Below are 22,590 nucleotides of genomic sequence, written 5' to 3' on the forward strand. Positions count from 1 at the left end.
ATGCAAAATAAATTACTCCCCTCAGCACTATCAAAACCATATGAACAGTAGTGGTGAAGAGTAGAAATCACAGGAATTTTAGCAGGCTTGCACTGGATAGCCAGCTTCAAAGCCTCTCACAGATATCCTGTGCTCAAATGAAGCTCAAAATTGCAGTTGCACCTCCTGCTTTTTCCTGTATTTTTTTTTCTTGGCTGAAATCCTCTCATATGCCTGCAAAGCAAAGGGGCCCAGTCTTTTTTATCCTCTTTATTGTTCTCATAAGGAAGTTCCTGCTGTTGGTTACAGAATAATTGAGTGCGCCTTGTCCATAGGCATTTCTCTCAGAAATGCAGATTTTTACATGAGAATAGAATATTTCACTATCACCACTGGTTTTTTCTTAATTAAGAAGCTACTATGGCTTGAGCAATCTCCCTCTTTTCCTCTTTTCACTTCATTGATTAATTGGGCATCCTTAATAGACTTACACATGGACTGCTTTGCAAAAGGTTCTTCAGAAGAAGAAACTTAGGGAGGCAGGGATATATTTCAGGGGGGTTTAATTTGTTTTTAAACAGTGAATCAGTTAATTCTAAACCTAGTGTATTGGCAAATCTTTCCTACAAGGACAGACCATTTTATATAATAGAAATAATTCTAAGAAAGGACAGACACAGTGACCAATATGTTTATCACTAACTTCGCTAGAAGAAACTATGCATAAATTGTTCTCTGCTGCTGCTGCACAATTCCTTAAGAAATATTCACATTTTTATGTACTTGCTTCAAATGAAATTCTGAAATGCTTTTCAAAACAAACAGCAGAAAATATTTTTAAAGTCTTCCCAACTGTGAAATTAATTTGTAACACAAACAAATGTAACATTTCATTCTATAAATACACAGACTGTAATTCAACAGAGGACTGAAATGATACCTCGGATCTTGGGCAGAAATTTGGTAAAAATAATTTAGTTTGCAGGGTTTCACCCCACCCTTTTCTTGTACATTCTCCTGACACATTTATAGAAGATGACTTTTAGGTTCTCCAAATATTTAGAGCTGTGCTCCTGCAGAAGTCCAGAGCTGATATCTTATATGCAACATTGTGCCTATTTCATGCTGAATCAATTTACTGATTCCAGGTGACTACCAATTCAGCAGGAGGAACAAAAAAACAGTGCTAGGCAAGAGTCTTAATTTCCTACAGTCAATAATGAAGTGTGCTAATTACCTCTTATCTGCCTTGTGAACTGCTGACACGCTCTGTCCATTTTTAGCACAGAGAATCTCCACTTTAACACCTGCTTGTTTGGTTTGGTGGGAAGGGTTTGGAACTAAAAACTGAGGTATTTAGATGGAACAACACACAAGAAGGGATTAGTATTTCCACAAATCAGACTAAAATACAGCTGTTTGTATAAAAGGTACAAGATCCAAACCAAAAATAAAACAAACAAATCACCTTTTAAAATCAGAAGTAGTAAGCCACTGGGCAAATTAACATTGACCAATTGGTTTTGTGCTATTTTAAGATTGACTAAAATGATTTATTAAGGTTACTTAAATAGTTCCTCTTGTATTGTGAAGTTTCTCAATTTTGATAATAGAAAATAATTGAATTTATACAGTACATACCTGCTTCATTTATTCTTCAGTCATTTATTCTTCTTTCTACTAGGAATTGGGTTCAAGCACTTGTACACAGCAATTACAGTAGTTACAAGACCAAGTGAAACTATTGCAATTGTTTTGTAACCCATTCCTAGAATTCAAAATGAATATAGAGAAAGTCCAAGTATGTTATCACCTAGATTTTATTTACTTACATATACCACATGAGATTTCTGATGTTAAGAGTTCATATTTTGCTGTAACAAAGTAGAAGCAAGAAGTATTTCTCTAAGTAATGGTTATTGTTCTGAAAGCACTACTGGGTTAATAATACTATTTATATTTTTTAAGTCCAAATAACAGTAAAACATAGAAGGTGATGTATTAAAACATTTCACATTTTTACTAAAATTCTAAGTTGCGGGAGGAAGAAATTAAAGCGTAGATGTCAGAGTGCTAGGATTCCCCCAGGCATTATGAAGAGCTGTACACAAAACACACATTGCGTACCTGCAGGTGTACAAATGTTTTCTGCCTGTTCAGAGCAGTTGATAAGTCATTGAATCTACAGACATGTGCTCTAGATTTCTTGGCAGCCTAGTTAGAAGTTTCTACTCATTATCATTCACAATCACCTTGGATCTTCAAACCTTAAAAATTAACAACTACTTCAAGATCCTGGGGCAAGTAGCATAAGTTTGCCCTGTCAAACATATTCCTTCACTGACATCAGCTTGTGTCTCACAGTAGAAAATCAGCCAGACACTGTAGCCAGACAACCTGAATGATCCAGGTCAGCTGTACTCCTTGGAGCTGTGCTTTGTATTAAATAACAGAAGCATTAGAAAGTGAGCCCCATGTGAGATGCTGCACACCTGTGGGTGCCAGAAGAGCTCCAGAGGAGCAGAAGCTCCTGCCATCTACACAATTACTGGGCTGATAGCTTGTTTTCTAACTCTTAATTGGTAGACCAACATATGAAAAAGAACAGCTTGCTGCCACCACAGCTCCAAAGCACTCCTGTTCTGTCAAGGCTGAGTTAAATGAAAAGTACCTGCAAGAGAGCATACATGGCTTCTGCTTTATTAATTGAACAAAACTGTACAAATACTTAACATGAGGGAAAAATAAAAATTATTGGATAAATATTAAACCACATATGATCAACTCTCAAATTTGTCTCCTCTGTAGCCAGACAGTTAAAGTCAAAGGAAAGAAAACACTTCAATTAGCCAAAGGCAAGTACAGGCTCCATAGCAAGAAAATGAAAATAATGAGAAGCAACAATTCTGTTTGTGAGAGATGCTTTGCCTAGAAATGAACTTCTCATTTGGAGAAAAGAGGGTACACCAAAAATGTTTCTTAGTCAAAATCTGCTTAGTCTGGCATGACATATTTTCCCATGAAATGTCTTACCAAGAAGTTACTTTGGCAAGGCAGGTACTTTTCCAGGAAGTTCAGCAGGGAATAGTGGCCAATTTCCTGGTGCTTTGCCTTGAATAGCAGCATGGTCCCCTGCACTAAGCTAAAGGATGAAACATGAAGCACTAGCTAAGAGGCACACGGCCAATGAATGTGTGGTTTCTATCACCAGCATTAACAGATTAGCTAAATTTCAGCTGGCCCTATTTGCTTTCCAGATAAGGCAAAAAACCCCAAGCCAAACAAAAACAGCCAACAACAACAACAAAAACCAGCCCCACACAACAACAATGCAACACTAGTATGCAGAAACATTTATATTTTCTTCCACAGGGTAAAAAATACATTTCAAAGACATTTTAAATGAAAAACTGAAGTTTACTCTCTAAATTCTTAGCAAGCATATTTGACTATATTTGTAGCAGAGAAAGGTCCACTTTCAGTAAGAAAACACAAACATAGTTAATTAGGTACAAATAAATATTTCTAGCCATTAGTTCTTTGGTATAATGCATAACAGACATCAAAATACAAATTAACTATTTCAACTTTAACATGGTAGCAGTCTCAGCCATCATCAAATTTCCAGAATTTCAGCTCTTCTGTGAATCCAGTTTCACAACTATGATGCATCAAACAATCCCTTTTACTTATGTAGATTAGTTCCTCTTCTTAAATTGCCTTAACCAGAGGTAAGGCTTTATAAACAACTCAAATGGACATCACTTTTTCTGTGAACTTTGTCATATTGATCCACCAAAAGAAACTAATCTGTTCTAAAAACATACAAAGAAACAAATTAGGTATGACAAAGAAATGTTTTAGTTCTAAACAGATGGGATTAGGAGGATTATAGAAAAGGTTACTCCTTGAGATGAGTCATTTTAAAAGCATGAACTCATCAGCCATTGAAGTAGTTTCCATTCAACCTGTAAAATATATAAAGTGTGCCATTCCAGAAATGGAAAACATAATTATTTACCACTGGAAAAGATTTCTTAGAATTTGAGAAGTGCCAAACCTATATGCAAGTGTTAAATAACTAAAAAATGTGCATCTCATCATATATCCTAATTCTCTCCCTTCTCTCTCTTTTTTCTCAAGGTTTTCTACTCTCTCTTTCAAAGTCTCTGCAAGAGGTAGAGGATGAAGATATGTTGCTTGCTGCTTTAAATCTAGGAAAAACTCTACAAAATGGAGATAAAGGTATGAACAGAGGAGCTCTACCTTTGCTGAAGTACCACAATACTGAAGACAGCAGTGTCTTCAATTATAAGAATGCTGGAAACACGAAGTCTTTGGTGAGTTCATTTTTAAATTTTGGCTTAATTGTAAAATTGAAATTCATTTATACCCCTTTAGAAAACAAGTGCAACAATTTAAATCAATAACCAGGTAATTATATAAAAATACCAGTTCAACATAACATAGTCAAGAAAAAAAATTCAATTCTATATATCTAATGCCAAGATTCTAAATGTGTAACTTGGAGAGTTGAATTAAATCTGATTTTCACAGACAGTAGCCAAAACTTGGAGGATGGGGGTTGGGGGTGGGGGGTAGGGATAAGAAGAAACCTATATGTATATTTGATGATGTCCCTATATGCAGCAACAGGTTTTTAACTTTGCCAAACATGGGACTCATTATTTAATTATGTCCATTACACCATTTTGGCCGAGGATGCAATACAGGTCATTACTATTAAGGTATGATTTTGAAACATAAAATAACTGCGCTGTTGGAACATAAGAAACAAAATAAAGATAAACCTCTTGTCTTCCCTCAAAACAGGACAGAGGTTCCAGGCATGATTTCTTCAATCATGTTATGCCAATCAACTTGGGAAGAAAGCAACTACCTTATCCTGCACTGAAGGGAGCCATAGCTTTTCCAGCTGACACTGAAATTCAAAATAGTGAGTCAATACAGGAAAGAGAGACCACAGATGAAGAAAATTCAGCTAAATTACCTATTGGAAGAAGAGATTTTGAGAGTAAATATATTTTATTTTTACACAGAAAATTACTTCACTCTGGTAAAGTACAGTGCAATGTCAATATAGCAATTTGGTAGAGATTCATTTTAAGACTCCATGACTGTTATGATTTGTCGCATGGGGGAGGGAGCATTTGTTAAATTAATATTTCCAGAAGCCATAAGAATTCTGGTTCTTTGATGGTTTAAACTTTCAAGCTCTTTTTCTCTCCTGTAGTCCTCAGGTGTATGCTGGGAAGAGTCTATCGACCTTGTTGGCAAGTGTGAAAACTGCTTATCCCCACCACCCTCTCTGAAGATTAAGCATTTTATTCTGAATTTAATGTAATTTGGAGCTACTGAGTCTTAGTGTAACTGCGCATACACATCCAAAAATCATTTCCCATTGCACTGTAGAGGGATACAGAATTCATTACCAAAAATACCAGTGTAATCATTCACAATGTACTGTTATTAAAAAATAAAATACTTCAGCATAATCCAGACTTGTAAGCAATTGTCTACTATAATATACAAGCTACTTTCAATTATTTACATATGAAAGGAAGTAATTCATAAATTTCACCTGTTTTCTTGCAAAATTTTACATCTGTCAACATATATGTATGTGAAAAAAAAAAAACTTAGACTTGAAAAAAGCAAGTTAATTTTGCCTGACCAGCAATCAACTTATTCTTACTTGCAGTTTTGGTCTGTTTTCTTTTTCCACCAACTTTGCTGTCCAATTCCTTCTTAGAGCTGCTTGAAGTCTTAAGTCTTTTAGTATTTTTTTGCAAAGATGGTTCACTTTCCTTGTCACAGATTATTTTGTCATTATTCAAATCCATCTGTTCATTCTCAGAGCTCTTGTTCCTTGGCTGACAACTCAGCTTTCCCATTTCTGTATAACTTCTAGTCTGGTGAACACTTTCAGAAATAGTTCCAAGCCCTGGTACATCAAGACATGAATTTGGACCTTCTGTCATGTAAGAATATCAAAAACATATGTGAGGAAATAAAAAGTTACCTGGGAACACACATCCTTTTTCTATAAGGACTGCCATGTTATTTTTTTTAATCAAAAATAATGTATTACCAATAAAACAAAGCTATGCTTGTCATTGCTATTAAATTTGCTATGTGCTCGTAAGTGCATTGCCAATTTAAAATTATATTGCTCAAAAACATGTAAGAACTAACTTAGGGAAGTGGATTTATAACTTTAAGATATTGGAAGAGAGGGTTAAAGGGCATAGAAATTTTATATATTATATAGCTTGTAGTGCAGTAAAACAAATTTTCCCCCCTTTTAATGGCAAAAATATAAATTGCACTTGGCTTACTTTTGTAGAATAAGAACAAATATGTCATATATGCAACATATATCACTTTTTTATTGCAAGATAGCATCAACACACTTTTCAAACATTTATATTTTCAAAGCATTGGCACTACAATTTGATTGCAAAAAGATTTAACTGGCATATGAGACATGGAGAACAATGAGACATTTTTGTTCCTTTTCTTGAAAATATTTGAATTATACTAAAGGCTTCTTGGATAGCATTTAAAGTATTACCCATCACATTTATTTATTCAATCCTACCACAGCTTACCTGTGGGCTTTCCAGCTTTTAAATGTTGCTTTGGTACAGGATGTTTGCAGGTTGGAATTGCACAGGAATGCTGACCATTCATTTCACTCAAATCATTTTTATACGTACAGGCAAACTGGGATTTAATTGAAGATTGCTTCATCTGCAAATACCAATCTGCTATTAGCTTCTATAATTTAAAAAAGTGAAAGACAACACCAGCCAAGACTTGTATAATAATGAGCTTTACCATTCTTTTCACATTAAATACCAGAAAAATTGATATGCTCACATTAAAGAGGAAAATTAGATATTAATTTACAAAGCATAAGGGCTTTCAAGAATAATCATTTATTATTCTATTAAAAGTACTAAAATAATTCAAAACTATTTTTTCAGCTCTTTCAGAAAGGTACACATTAACTCTTAGATCTTCAAATTAAAGTTTTCTGTCTTAAGTTAGCCCTGTCTTCTGATAGGGCTGTTTTGAGTAGGTGTTGCAGCTACTACAGTCAATTTCCAGACTTCTGCAGCTCAACATCTGTACTTCTATATGAAAATACCAAGTACTATTTCAGATATCCCATTTATTCACAAAACAAAGCCATTTCACCACTGAATGCCAATGTCTAACTCCTCATTTGCCAAAACATACCCATTTAGCTCAAGTCCCAGGTAAAATTTTCTCAGCTTATTCTTAAGTCACAGCTTCAGATCAGCTGAGAATTTCGGGTCAAGCATTATATTTTCTGTACAATTGACCATAAATGGTATAGGTTCTGCAAGACAAATTCTGCCCTCACTTCCATTTGAAAGTGCACTGGATTATATGAATTATATTGAAAGACATAGCCCAGAGTAGATAATAACAATACAACTGGATTTTTAGCTAATAATTCCATCACACCAAGCACAGGCAAATTTAAATCAATTTGAGCCGAACAGGTGCTTCAGTAAAAGCATCAGGGAAAAGAACAAGTAATAAGCACTGTTACAAAATAAATATTACTACATAAATAGATGGCCGGAGTGATTTGTTGAATAGGAGGTTTACTGACATTTTTCTGATTAAAAGGTTTGCATTATGCAAGTCTACTTTTCTTCTTAGCACAAGCAAGATTAAACCTTGCAGTTCAGATTTGACCCTCGGACATATACTTTTCTTCTAACTTAAATTCTCAGATTTAGACAGAAGGAAAGAGAATAATGTTCCCAGAAACCTCCTTTCCCAGAGGAAGTCATCCACAAAATTCAGTAACAATTGATGCCACTTTGATCAGATCCTGCTTTCCTACATATAGGGTAACAGACTTGAGCCTATCACTGAGATGCAACCTAGATATCTCTTCATGATACTGCTGTTGGCCAAGTGAATACATTGAGTATTTGGTAAAAAAATACCTCATTTATTTACCAAAATATAGTTGTTCTTTCTGGTTCAATACACCTGGACATACATTGTTTTACTTTAATCCTCAGTATACCCTTCAAGAGTCAAAAAGACCAAGTCTTCCCTGTTGTCTATCACTCTCAAACTGCAATTTATTTGGGCCAGATAACAGACTGGGAAAGAAAAGGAGATTTAACAGGGCAAACTAGCAAGCCTGACTCTCAAAAACTCCAATGTCTTCCTAGTGTTAATCTACTTTGTACTTTAAAATATTTACCACAAAAGAAGACTACATACATAGACATTTACAAGGTTTGTATGCTTCAAGATTATGCCTCAGCTCACTGACTGTAAGTAGAATTATAGAATATGCTGAGTTGGAAGGGACCCACAAGAACCATCAAGTACAGCTCCTGGCCCTGCACAGGACACCACATGCCAGAGAGCATTGTCCAAACACTTCTTGAATTCTGTCAGGCTTGGCAGTCCAACCATTACCCTGAGGAGCCTGTTCCAGTGCCCAATCAACATTCAGGTGAACGTCTTTTCCCTAATTTCCAACCTAAACCCCTCAAAAAGCTTCATGCCATTCCCTTGTGTCCTATTGCTGGCCACTTGAGAGTAGAGATCAGAGTCTGCACCGCCTCTTCCTCTCTACAGACTGTATATGTCATTTTATTCTTTTCAGAAAGTGTTTTGAAGGATAGAGCAGCTGTCTAATTTAAATTTAGTGAACATCATATTGTACAATTACAATATTAAGGAGATACAGGACTTCTATTTCCTTTCAGCTTCAGGTTACTGTAATATTAATGAAAAATATTTTCCAGTACTTGATATGTTCTTGAAAAAACTTCATTTTAATCCTTTACAAATTCCTCAATTCTCAATTATTGTTCAGTAAATGACACACATCAAAAATTATGCAACTTGAACGGCTTTCTATCACATTCATATTGCAAGAGGCAAATAAGCTACAATTTTGCAAAGTTGATTAACCTATAATAAATACAGCATGAAGAACATAAAATTTGAGCAAGAAAGCCTGACAGTTCCCATTCTATAACCAACAATAAATGCAATTATTTTTTTATAAACAACAGCATTTCTTTTTACCACTCCCATCTTTCAGTTCACTGATTCAGTTTGTAGGGATAAAATATGTGGAGTCAATAGACAGAAGTCAAGCTCAAACACTGAAAAACTCACAACATAAACCCATCTGTGTTTCAACTTCACTGAAGCTTGAAATATGTCTATTGCATCACATACCAGTCAGGCATTTGCAAACAGGACACAAAGCCCTACCAAATCAGATTGTGGATGCTAGAACTAATCTAGAGGGTGTATATATAGTGTAAGACACCTTTGTTGAAGCAGTCAAACTTCTCAACTAGTCTAGGAACATATATCCACTAGTATAAAGAAATATACTACAGTTCCATACTGTATTACATTGGTTGAAGTAGCAATAAGCACATTTTATTGTGAAGCACATTTTAACAGCCTGAAGGCAGCACAAAGGAGCACAAGTCTATCGCTGAATTAGAAAGTAGAGCTTCACTGGAATGTTTTTAAGAAGAAAGATCAACCTAAAATTTACTTGAAGCACACAATAAAACCTGTCAACAGCTTAAAAAAGCTCATAGAAAAAAGGCCCTTAGAGTTCTTTTATATTAAATTCCCTAAAATTCACTGTTTTAAGAGCACCACACCAATGACCCACAGCTCTGGGAGAGAAAAAAATGTTGGGAGATCAGTGTGCAGAGTAGCTGCACACACTCAGCACACACAAAAATGGCACACAATGAACTCAGTCTTACTATTCCTTCTCCTCTTCACAAGAAAGTTGGATGTTGCTCTTATCCCCATACAAAGAAATGTTCTACTGCATTTCAGAAAAAAAGGTTCACTGTTACCACTCTTCAGCTGGGAGAAAGTAGGATAGAATTTACAACTGTTTCAGCACAGGTAGGTCAATTAGAAGTCCTAATAAGCAGACAAAGTAGTATATTCTCCCTCCTTAACATCTGTATCTAGAGAAAGCTTTCAGTTGTTCAAGATGCCCATATAAAACATTTGCTTTTATGTGAAATATTAATGGTGCATGCTCTATTTATTTCTAAAAGTTAGATTATAATCTGTTCCAGATCTCCTTCCAGCATCTGCATACAGACAGTACTGCCAATATTTAGTCACTAAGAATGTTGAGATTTGGTTTTTATGCACTGGAATGGCATAATAGAATTTGAAAACCTACATCAGTAACAACAAACACATGTTTTTATTTTCTAGCCAAACAACTAGAGTACTATTTAGAAGGGAAAAAAAGATAGAAAGAAAATTTATTTTCTCCATCCTTACCCTTGTCCTTTGAGAAAAAAAATATTCAAGGTAAGTTGAAAGAGGAAGTTGAAAAAGGGAAAGGAGTAAAAAGGGACAAGTAACAAAATAATAAATTATATCTTCATCAAGCCAAGGTATGTTATTAAAAAATATCCTTGATATCTCAGGAAGGCTTTTATTGTACTGCAACAATCAATTTTTTTTTAGCACGATATTGTACCAGTCTTTTGCTATCCCAAAATAACCTGCTACTGTTTTGAGAACATAAACCCCAAATCACCTCATTAGTGGCTTTCAAACAAAACTCACAGCTATGGACACTAAACAAAGTAGTTTAGGGGTCTTGTAGAAATAAAAATGGTATTTTCTACACAAATGTGGTTTATCAACTGACACAAAGTCTTTCCTCAGATTTTGTGCTGAACATGTAACCTTTTCATTCTATTTACTTCCCTCCTCTACTAAACTACCAATCAACTTTGGTGTTCTCCATACTTATATTGCACTAAGGAAACAAACATTTCTTGCAACAATAGATGAGACTACTACCTGAAGAAGATTGTTTTCTCTATTACTATGACTCTTCTGTTCACAATTACAGTGGGCATACAAAAAAACTCTTGATAACTTCCTGTTAATATTTTCCAAGTCACAGTTTATTTGTACTGGAATCACAAATAGGCAAAACAATTCTCTCAAGTAACAGCATTTAGAGAACTAAGCTATGAAAAATAACAGCAGTGCATGAAGCTAGATATTAAGTCATTTTATAGAGACATGAAAAAGTCACATGAGAAAGGCAGACCAGGATTTTTGCTTTTTTCTTGGAAGGATTTCTATACACAGTAAAATTACAATGAGCTTCAAGCATGCCAAGATTTGTTAGAGTTCTTAAGCCACAAATTCTTCTTAAAACTAGATCTGCAGCCATGTTCCCAACTGGAGGGAAATAGTGCCTCATATAGGAAAGGTTGTCTCCGGTTACATTAAGAAATAAACCGCACCAAACTACTGAAAGTCCTTGCAGCTGTTTCAGGGTAAGTCTGCTAACAATGCAGCAGGCTTTCTAAAACAATATATCAAAAGGCCAAAACAATCTTAACTTTACAAAAAAAGAACTGTTGCACTCTCATATATTGCATGCTTACAGCCTAATAACTTTGATTCTTCAGTTCTCAGTTCTGAAGTTCTCAGTTCCACTCAATCCCATTAGTTCAGGAACAGGATTTCACCTACAACTTGAAAGTCTCAATATTTTGCAGTGCAAAAAAAAGATGAAAATCTTATTATGCAACATTTTTGTGGTCCTAAGTTGCTCCTCAGCCTAAACAAAGCAGGTTATTCTAACAGCCTGTTCATTCCCCTCTCACACCACTAACCAGAGCTTTTAATAACCCATTGAAATCTACAAAAAAACTAGTCAACAACAGGTTTCTACTCATTTCACATAAATAGAAATATGATTCAAAAAAGCAGACATAAGGCTGGATGAATCCTTTTCAGGTAAAACAACTCTCTCCTGTCCAATTAAGCTTCTTATGTATTTCAATAAAGCAGACAAGTGACATAACAAGGACAGCTGACAAGTAACATAACTCAATACATGTTCCACAGACCTTTCTGAATTAAAGACTCCTGCTACAAAATACTATTCACCAGAAGACATTTCACTTAAACAACAGATAAACTAGAAACTAAATTGGTTCCCAAAGGAAAAACCAAGTTTCATATTCTTATTCTTACCTACTTCTGCTAGAGGAAATGAAACAATGCAACATGCTTGTTTCCCCAGACTTCTTTCTCATCAAGCAATAAGAGCAACAGCTTTGCTTCCCAACAAATGCCAATATAGTTAGGTTGTATTTCTGTGTTTCTTCCAGTATTTAATGAGGATTGAAAGACAAAAAATATTTCTTTGTCATTCACGGTTGCCAAGAATTTGTTTTGGCACAATGGAAACATCCACAAGATTTATTTTATTTCTGAACACCAATTCCAGTTCATAGCTACCTGTTTATTTTATCCACTGTCCTTATTTTTAGATATTAAAACACATAGTGATGATGTGCCCTAGGTCTAAATATTATCAATCTGCATTCCTCCACATAATTCCACAGAAGTTGAGAACTCAGATCCTCTTAAGGAAAGAGAGCAAAACAAATTTTATCTCTTGCTTCATTAAAATTTCATTTTTAATTAAGGTGTTTCTGTTTTTTCTTTCTAAATTTGCTTAAATTTCTTCATTTAGATATAGAGACTCAGCATACAACCAAACTAATCACCACTACTGAGTTTTTCTTCCCTTCTCAAATATCATGGAAAAGGTAACTTTTATGGGATAAGTCCTAATAAGACATCCTTAGCTTATACTGTAGACTAACCACCTAACACCCATCAGAGGCAGCATGGTAAAAAGCCATTTTGGGCAGTCTTTTGGAACTAAAGTTACCATCACACATATGGCAAAAGAAACTTCTCTGAAGGATCACAGATATTGAGAAGAAACATTATATTGCTACTCCCTTACCAGATTTTATTTTTTAGTATCTCCTGAATCATTTGCTGACATGAATACACTATGCATAACAAAATTTGTAACTGTGAATTTAACAGGCAACCTGTACTCATTTCAAGATGTTTTCATGGAATAATAAGGGAGACTGACACTCAGTGTAACAAGGTGGTACATATTACTACAGCACTTGAGATCTACAGCTATGGAGAAGGAATTCTTTGTGCCAGGTGCTGTACAGTAAGTACAGAGCAAAATTTATTTCTGCCAAGAGACATCACAATCCTAGACAAGAAATATATGGATTCACAGTGAAAGGAACTGAAATTAGTCACTGTAATGGGCATTTACCTCAACAAAAAGCACTACTAAGATGTGGGGAGAGGTTGATTTAAAGGTACTGAAAAAGGTTTGAAAGGAGTATAATGAGTTCTGCAGATATCTATAGGAAATCCCTTCAGCCATAAGAAACAGTATAAAAGCTAAAAGGGTTCAGATGAAAATTAACAAATGAACAACAAAGACTGGTACTGCAGGCTGAATATAAGCAAGGACAGACCAAAGCAGCAAATCAAATAACGAGTGGATTCAGACAGGCTAAAACAAGTAGCTTATATGTACCACAACTTAAAGGAACAGACTGAGATAGAAACAATAGGATGGCTCTAGTGTCTAATCACTTTGGTAACAATCTTTTGAACAGTAATCTTGGTGAATGAACGTGGGCTAAAGTTGCAACTATCAAGTCCAAGAAAAACATACAGCAGCACATCAAAAAGTAAAATGAACACGTAGTAAATTACACTTGAGTAGATATAGGGGAAAATATTCCAGAAATGCCATGGAGTGAAAATAAAGCATGTAAAATATCTTCTTCACTGTTACAGAAATACACCAGGAAAGACAGACCTACCACCTCAAGATCAAGAGCTGGGTATCCACAGGATAGTGTAGAATTAACAGAAGATCCCAATTTTGACAAAAGGGACACTTAGGTCACTCAATCTCTGAATTGTTGATACATGAAGTTTTGTTTGTAGACGTGTGCAGCACAAAGAAGGTACAGAAAGAGAAGAGAAAAATACAGACTTAGAATATGGAGAAGTAGAAACATGCAAAAGAAACTAGAAATAGTTAGAGAGGTAGAGAGAAAAAAAATAAAATGCAATATCAACATTTTAAGAAAGAAGTAGGATTTTATGTGAGAGGGTGGAAATCAAAAATGAATGGCAGAGAAGTGAGTCTTAGTTATAAAAGTCGTTAGTTGTTCGGCAACAACCATTTTAGTTGACTTGTATTTTTGCTTGTTTCTGTTAAAAACATGTCAAACCACCTCAAATGTGACAGGTAATTACTTTTAGATAATAATTTTTGCACTTTGATATTGAACACAACTGATCGTGTAGCCAATTACAAAAGTTTCATTAAGAGAATTATGTATTTCAACATTTTATACAAACATCATGACATTTTTGCTATTTGATGAGTAAAGCTGCAATTTAAATGTTGTTTACATAAAATAAAGATCCTTTATAAATTTTTCATAATTTCCCTCTAAGTTTTAAACTAAATTTCACCCTAATTAGTGCATGTATCCAAAATGCTCGTCATTGACCCAACCTACAAAAAAGGACTCAGAATGAAGTTGGAGCACATTTAAAATGCATGCTGAAAATACTGACAGTGCTTTTCATTTTGATGTCTCTCTACTTCTTAGACATGCACTATGTGTTCAAGTTTATCTAATGTCCAGTGAAAGATATTTTCCATGGTGCTGTTCTAGAACCAGTTCTGATGGCTTGGAACACCTCTTCCAAACATGCTAATTAGATTTGTGTTTTTAAATATTGTCGAGACTAAGTCTGTAAAAAATATTATGCCACTACTTTTATTTAGCTTTCTGTTGAAATACTGCAGAAGACAAGCTCTGTCTCCATTCATAGTCCCAACATTCAAGTTTGCCTATTTTAAGGAAAAATACTTTGTAAAAATGCAGTGCACTGAAAGACAGCAATTTTCAGAAATATTGTTCTTTTGAATAGAGCCCCTCACAATACCAATGTGCTCCTGTAAAGTTCCTTTTCATCTACAAAAGCAAACATTAGCATCTTTATTTTACTGTTCACAAAATAATGTTATAGAAATGCCCTCAGATTGGTACAAATAAAAAGCATCAAAAGAAAAACCACAATGAAACCATCACTATTACACTTTTTCAATATCTATTTTATCAGAACTAAAATGAGGTGCCTGTATTCAGTTTTATCTCTGTTTTCAGATAGCTTGGTTTATTTCTATGGTCCTGAAATACACAGATAGGTAAATGAAGAGAGATTAATTCAGTACACCTTCACTAAGAAATCTTCATTAAGAAGTACTTCTAAGTTTAAAGCCTCCCTCTTCTGGAGTTTTAGATATTTCTATTCATATGACAATACTGCTCTAGTTGGGCCATTTCCACAGTTTCATCACAATTACATTTCTTTAGCTATGGGATGAAAATCTCAGATACCTGGCTGAATTGTAACACTGCTACTATTATTTTATCACTATTATTACAATGCCTCTACATTTGCATAGCAATTCCTACAGAGTACCTTAATTACTTTTTCATCCATAGATTTCAGAATACGTTGTCTAAGAGGTTTTGGAGAAGAGCCACTGGATCGTGCTGGAGATCTATATCAAAAAGAGAAGTATTTAGGATATGTAAAAGCAATTCATTAATAAAAACTGTTGCCATACAAAGTTCCTCAGAAACAGAAAGGCAAATACCTTTACTTGCCAAGCTTTATCTTATTTTCTACTTTCTTAAGGAACAGCATACACTGTGACACCTCAAAAGAGGACAAAGAAACCAAACCTACAGTTCCAATTTCTGGTACTCATTTTGCAGTGTGTTTCCAATATTGTAGTTCTGCAGACACAATATTATTATTATTTGTAATGCTAGTGATGATCCTCTAAGCCACCATTCTACTTACACCCTCCTGAATAGCATCTGGTTGACATTCAATATAGTTTTCCACATATTTCACACAAAATGTTTCCACTCTCTTACATGTCATTATGCAAGTAGTTTCATTATGCAAGTAGTTACATACATCAAGGAAAAAATTTGATGCCTATAATGAAAAAAATTAATGATGCATATAAAGGGGATTTTTTTTTTGTCTTGAAATAAGAACTAACCTATGCCTTTGTAAGTAATTACTTCTCTGTTTAAGGTCATGGCAGATCAATGTGCATATGAGGACAGGTTCTTCAACAATGATTCATTATTTATTTAGCACATTTTGTCCAATTTTTCATAAATAAAATTTGGTTTGTTTATCTTGTTCTTTATTTTGTTTATTTCTACCTGTCTGTGGTGCAAAATTTCTGCCAGCCTTGCAATGATTCTCCTATTTTAATTGCCAAAATACATAGCTTCAAAATAGCTCCATCATGTTACTGTCTACACTATTGGTCTGGTTCATGAATCCTCTTTGTAACCAATGATTCTTTGTAACCAAATCCTCAGCATCCTGTTTTTTCAACAACTGATGATTCCTCATGACCTGTGACCAAATCAATCATCACTGCTTCTTCAGTGCATGGATAGGTGAGTTTCCTTGTCAGTGCCCACAGAAATGGGTTTCCAGTGTCCTTCATAGAGTTTGTGCAGCCCAGAAATGTACTATATCAAAAAATCCATGTTACAGAACTATCTTGAAAATAAATACAAATGAAGACTTAGAAAACTTCTGAAAACTTGAAACTGTTCTAAAGTTGCTTTCCCTTTACGTCTAATCTCACAGCAGACTGCACGCTGGTTATTTGCTTTGTGTAAGTAACATCAATGCTTTGTTAGACTCAGATCCTTAAAAAAGTCACAAACAAAGTAACACAACAAAAGCAACCTCCTAATACTAACCTGAAGAGTGTCAAAACAGAGGTGATGCCACACAAATTTAAGCTTTCATTGTCGCACAACAGATCTGCTTTGTTCTGGGTAGGAGGACTGACAGCTTCTTCATCCAGAAGAACTAGCAAGACTTTTACAGTATCTCTGCCACAATATGCAGTGCCATGATTTATGGAATGCAATTTTGGCTGAAAGTAAATGAAAAGGGAACATAAAACAGCAAAGTTCATCAAGCCAGGCCAATAGTTCGGCTCCAAAATCAATCTACATCAGCACAAGGTGCGAGAATGCCCTCCTTCCCTTTTGCAGTACGGGGAATTTATGCAGAATTTCTCCACGGGAAAATTTTTCTCATCCCAAGTAGTTAGTGGAGTTTAGATCACTGACAGCTACATGTACACACTGATGAGCAAATCACACAGAAAAATATATAAACCTGTGCTGAAACTGTGCAGCAGAAATGAACCTTCTATTTTCTGGTACACAAACACATTCTGGTGAAGTCCAAGCACTCTGACTAACAATCTGCTAAAGCAGTTGGTTAAAAGTGAGATTTCCATCAAGATTTGACAACAGAGGTACGTGGCATAATTTCCTGTTGTTTGAGTGAATTCCCCACGATTTTCCACAAGAATAAAGAATTCCTTAAAGAAAAAAATCAATCCGCATCTGGAAGTGCTCAATGCAACAGTCAGCAGTACAGATGGAGAAATCCATAGCCACTGTGGGACTTAAAATATCTTGAAAGTTGCTATATTTTTCTTTGAAGGTACTAGGAATTCCACAGAGAAATTTAGGGCTTAATACACAGTGGTAGTTATTTAAAAACTATAGGCACTCTTACAAATACACAGAAACATTGAATACTTTGACTTTATTCTGAAGGGCAAGACAAGCAATGAACTGCATTTATCTAATCAGTTAACTGCTTTTAAACACAGTCTTGAAAAGATCAAATTCTATTTTTCTCTCTATTTGATTACATCAATTAGTGTATGTAGCTTTCAAGAAACCATAGCAACACATGTCAGTCAGCTACTATAAGTTATAATCAATAGCTAGAAATAGCAATTACAGAAATGGTTGTTACTTGGCTTTATAGAATTGGCCTATTTCAGTACCATTTAATTTCCTCAAAATTTATGCTGAACCTCTTCAGTCATTACATCACCATAACATAGATTTTTATTAAATGTCATGTGTGCCATTGTGAATTTGTCTTAATGAAAGGAGTACAAACTTGGCATCATCTTGACTGATAATACACAAAGAAAAAAATCTATAGAAATAACTTTCAGAAATCTCAAGTACAACACCAGAGCCTTACTCTCTGTACTAACCATGGACAAAAGTCCAAGGCAAAATAAGAATTCCAGGTAAGACAACAAAAAGAGCTCAGTAAGATAAAAAAAATCATGCTTATAAATAAGCCTAATCATGAATCAAATTATTTTTTAAAATAAAATGGTTACAGCCAGACTTCATTTACAGTAGTAATTTTCTTAGGAAGAAATAAATCATAATTCCTATTAGTCACTCATGCAGGCTTCAACATAAAATAGTTCTTCCTGCTGCATAAAGTAATAACTTCTCCTGGAGCTCTAGATTCTTATAAACCAGGTATTTGCAGGAAAACTGAGCAATGATGGAAGAAAATTGTCACTGCGAGGAGAAATGCAAATATTTTTCTAATGAAGTTACACTTTTCAGGTACATTTTATGAGGAATCAGCCCTAGCAGGAGGTAGTGGAGGCATAATTTTCTACACTTAAGATCATACCTCTACACTTAAGATCATATTTTAAGTTTGCACTCAAAGGAATTATTTAATCTCTTGCATAGGAATAAAAGCCTATTAAACCAAAACTTGAACTGAATATAGATCATTTTTTTCTGAATAACTATAGCATCAGGGGGCTTTCTTATTAAGTTAAATCAAAACAAAACCCCCAAGCTCTATGTAAGAATCAGAACATCAATGTCTTCTGTCCTGAGATCTTAAATAGAACAACACAGATGCTCTAATTTCCAATAGAGGTTGAATTAATTTGAAAAACTAATATTGGACTTTTTCAATTTTTCTTTCTCTTTTCATACAAAAGGCAATCTACCCCTCCATATGTTTAAGTAACATCCACACCAAGTGGTTCCTCCACACCAAGTTCCACTAAAATATGCCATTTGGTATCCCTATTTAGCATTTGTCTAAGCTCCCTTTCCCACTTCAGCTCTCTGAATCATATGCTTAAGGATAATTGTTAAAACAAATTCATCACAATTTTCGCAGACTTCACTTAAATCAACCAAAAGAATTCCCCACACCAAAATAAACACGATGATGACAAAGGCAAACAATTTACACACATTCTACCCCTCATCCCTCCACAATTACAAGAAAATAAGTTTCCCCACAGTTAGTCTGTTCTCTACCAATGTTCAGTCCACATTTGCCCATTACCTCTCTCAACTACTGTCCTTATCTCTAATTCCTCAGGCCCCCCAAAGGACTGTGCTGGTTGACCCTGGTTAGCTGCCAGGTGCTCACCAAGCTGCTCTATCCTTCCTCCTCCTAAACAGACTAGGAAGTGGAAAAAATCTTGAAAAAGGCTGATGGGAGTAACATGAGGCCAGATCCCTCACTTACACATCATAAACAAAAGAGATTTGACTTTATGAAATTAATCTAATTTATTGACATTTAATCATAATGGGATCCCTTTCTTCTTCTTAACTTTTCTACCTCCTTCCCTCAAATGGCACAGGGGGATGGGGAATGAGGATTGCAGCCAGTTCCTAACACTTTGACCCTTCTGCTGCTTCTTCCTTACACTCTTCCTCTTCTTCCCAATGTGGAATACCTCCCAGGGGATACAGCCCTTCATGAACTTCTCCACTTCAGGTCCTCCCCACATCATCAGGATACAACCATCTTTGCCATCTTCTGCCTCAACAAGGATACTGCTAAACATTCCTACAGAGTCATCAGACTGAATTTCTGGAGAACAGTAAGAAATAAATATTTTGGAAAAGCAACAGTGAATTTCTCTGAAGAATGAAGTTTTAATAAAATGCTTTTACCTGGCTTATAATGATCTACATGATTTTTAAAAATTTTGTTGGTAACACAAGTAGCTAAATAAAGACAGACCTGATGATAGTTATAATTTTCTCATATGGGAAAGAAAAACAAATAGAAGGACATGAAAGGGAAGCACGGCAATACAATGAACAAATATTCATAGCAAACAGGAAAATGAGGATGAAATATATATCCAACATACTCAGTGGAAACACACATTTAAACCAGTTTAACTAGCCAATAGGGTCTGGCTGGTTTTACCTGTCTTAAAAAAGAAAAAGGATACTGAAGGTTTGATTAAAATTTGTTCAAAATCTTTTGCTACCATAAATACAATGACTTCACAAAACAAAGCATCCTACCAATTCTAAACACATTGAAGATGTCTATATTTTTTTTTAATTTGCTAGAAAAACAAATGACATTAGTTATCTTATACATCAATTATGTAAAATAAAATAATTAAAGTTGGTTGATTTTTTCATCACAAAAAGATTATAATCTAAACCTGAGTAGATTCACAGGACATGAACCACAAACAGAAATCTTGTATTATGCCCTCAGCACCTGACATACACAACTTTAAATGTCCTGATTCCTTCCATGAAAACAAAGTCATTAATAGTTTCATTACTGTCTTGAAACACTAAAAGAGAAAAGCTTACACATGATTGTTTGGGACTTTAATTCCCTTCCCACTCCACATTTTACCATGCTTTAGATTTCTTACATATTTAACCTTACTTTGAAGGCCTTACCCTTTGAAATACTTGATGCTGTGCTAATTAAAAACTGTGTATTTTAATAAAAAATTACTGATACATGTTCTCAAATCTTAATTCTACTTTCATGAGGTTCTTTTGTTTGGAAATTTGTTATAGATTTACTGCTTTGAAATTAATGGCAAATCTGACACTAATAAGTATCTAAATTTATAATAATTGCACAACCAAATTAAGCTTTGAAGAGTATTTTACTTGCAATTTTAAGGTAAGAAATTTAGTTTATGTAAATCAGTTCTTTGATATCCACAGTGTAATCCTCAAGTATAAGTCTTTCAACAAGTTTAAAATCACAGCGTAGCGGAATTGACTACTTTTACACAGTTAGGAAAAAGATCATACTCTATAGACAGTCTTTTAAAAATGTAAAAAAAAAAAAACAAAACAGGCAAAACATTTTTGCTTTCTTATAAAGCTAAACAGTAAAGAGAACAAAAGAAGTCCCATTACCCGTGCTGGACTGACTCCAGTAGTGCTAGCAGTTGAGGTTTCCTGTTGTGAATCAATAATATTTTTAATCTTCAAATCCAAGTCTTGTACAGCTTCCTCTACTGCCTGACAGAAAGGATCCCCATTGCTTCGGCCTTTTATCAAATGCATCTTCACTGTTGACAGAATTCGCCCCCCTGCGATTCTGAAAATAGGCACAGGGTCATCTCCACATTAATCTTGGCAACACTTGAGTACACCTATTAATGCTGAACATGGCCAGCCTTCCCTGCTCATCAGAGAGAGCAGCTTTGATCTTTCAAATCAAACAGCAGCATAGATGTATTGTTTAACACAATAGTTTGCTAAAAAAAATAATTATAAGGTAATGAATTCAGCATTTAGTAATACTCTGAGCTGCAATACAAAACTAATGTCTCCTTAGAGGTTCAAAGAAAAGTACTTTCTTTAAACCTGTATGTACAGTTTTGCTCAAACTCTTAAGTGTAAACAAAATTTTTCACTCAAATACGCATTCCTGTTTAATATCCCATTAGATTTGAGTTTCTGTGCTTTGTGAAGGTGCTTCAAAATCCCAATCTTCTTTCAGTTTTATTCAAATAGATAGTGATTAGACCACATGAACTTCCCTATTAGCTATAAAGGCACACTCCATTAATCTCTTTCTTCAGCTCATGTGTCTGACTACTTTAATTAAGATTTTGTGAAAAAGAGAATAAGCTCCTTGAGTTAAAAGCTTAACAGTTTTTTCCAGTACCTAAACAAAACAGCATCTATGTTCTACCATTGCTTTGTCCTGGGCAAAGAAAATAAAGCATTACAAGAACCACTCAGCTCTCCTATATAATAATGCATCTCTTCCCCAAAGCTTCTTTTTTTTCCTAAATAAGGTTTGCAGTTCACATCAAAGCAGAAATGAGCTGTTTTGAGCAGTTATTGGCACCTACAGTAGAATTTTTAGTACATTTATGTACATTAGTACATTTATGATGCTGCAAGTGACAGTTCTGTCAATACCCCAAAGCAATGGCTTCATTACTTCAGATCATATAGCCAAGAGTGATATGACTCAGGTTTCAGCTTCCTCCAAACTTACTGGTTTCCTTCATGGTCCTGCCAGCTTGCCCTAAAAGGAGACCTTGCAACTGCAAATGAAGATGTACTTTGTACACATTAAATTCTGAAGATAAATTTTAGAATTCCAGTTGGGAGAACCTTCATCAAATAAAACTCTTCATGTTTACATTCTTATAAAATACAAAATAATTGGGCAGAACTAGATAAAAATAGGAATTGAGTCAGAGGAAAAATAGTTTGTTTATATTGTTTCCACTTAAAATACATGGAGGGAACTGGGCCAGAGATCTTACTGTTTTGGCTTATTCTGGCTGAAAAAGACTCCTCTAAATAACTTGAAAAACCTGATGTTAACATGAAACTTTGGGGGGGAATTGTTGTTGTTTTTTTTTAAACAGGAAAATACCAAATATTTCCACACAATTCTCAACTTCAACTTTTACAGACTAAAGATTAT

General features: G+C 34.8%; 2 protein-coding genes across 6 annotated transcripts in view; one reads left to right on the forward strand and one right to left on the reverse strand.

Moving 5' to 3' along the window:
• Positions 1 to 2,663: 2,663 nt before the first annotated feature.
• The window catches only part of PARPBP (PARP1 binding protein), a 42,341-nt gene continuing 22,414 nt past the window's right edge, over positions 2,664 to 22,590 (reverse strand). For 2 of the 5 annotated variants that reach the window (XM_071422353.1, XM_071422352.1), the window contains 5 exons: positions 21,057 to 21,240; positions 16,755 to 16,933; positions 15,436 to 15,517; positions 6,612 to 6,753; positions 2,664 to 5,974 (listed from right to left, as the gene is read on the reverse strand). In XM_071422353.1, coding sequence (XP_071278454.1) covers positions 5,640 to 5,974; positions 6,612 to 6,753; positions 15,436 to 15,517; positions 16,755 to 16,933; positions 21,057 to 21,240 — 922 coding nt within the window. In that variant the 3' untranslated portion in view covers positions 2,664 to 5,639. Of the gene's footprint in view, positions 5,975 to 6,611; positions 6,754 to 13,751; positions 13,846 to 15,435; positions 15,518 to 16,754; positions 16,934 to 21,056; positions 21,241 to 22,590 lie in introns of those variants that run through there. The other 3 variants (XM_071422354.1, XM_071422356.1, XM_071422357.1) reach the window with 3 other exon arrangements.
• PMCH (pro-melanin concentrating hormone) lies at positions 4,068 to 5,354 on the forward strand. Its single transcript, XM_071422360.1, has 3 exons — positions 4,068 to 4,319; positions 4,813 to 5,014; positions 5,234 to 5,354. The coding sequence occupies exons 1-3, from the start codon at positions 4,068 to 4,070 to the stop codon at positions 5,281 to 5,283; spliced, it is 504 nt and encodes a 167-aa protein (XP_071278461.1). The 3' UTR covers positions 5,284 to 5,354.

Source organism: Agelaius tricolor, unplaced genomic scaffold (assembly GCF_023055355.1).
Source record: "Agelaius tricolor isolate 1412-34295 unplaced genomic scaffold, bAgeTri1.0.p SCAF_3, whole genome shotgun sequence".
Classification (NCBI taxonomy): domain Eukaryota; kingdom Metazoa; phylum Chordata; class Aves; order Passeriformes; family Icteridae; genus Agelaius; species Agelaius tricolor.

What these genes read in the sequence shown, in the direction of transcription:
- PMCH (XM_071422360.1), top strand. Translation starts at nt 4,068, where the DNA reads ATGTGCATCTCATCATATATCCTAATTCTCTCCCTTCTCTCTCTTTTT. An exon ending in CTGGAAACACGAAGTCTTTG is followed by an intron (nt 4,320 to 4,812) that starts GTGAGTTCATTT and finishes CCCTCAAAACAG; the next exon opens with GACAGAGGTTCCAGGCATGA. An exon ending in TGGAAGAAGAGATTTTGAGA is followed by an intron (nt 5,015 to 5,233) that starts GTAAATATATTT and finishes TCTCTCCTGTAG; the next exon opens with TCCTCAGGTGTATGCTGGGA.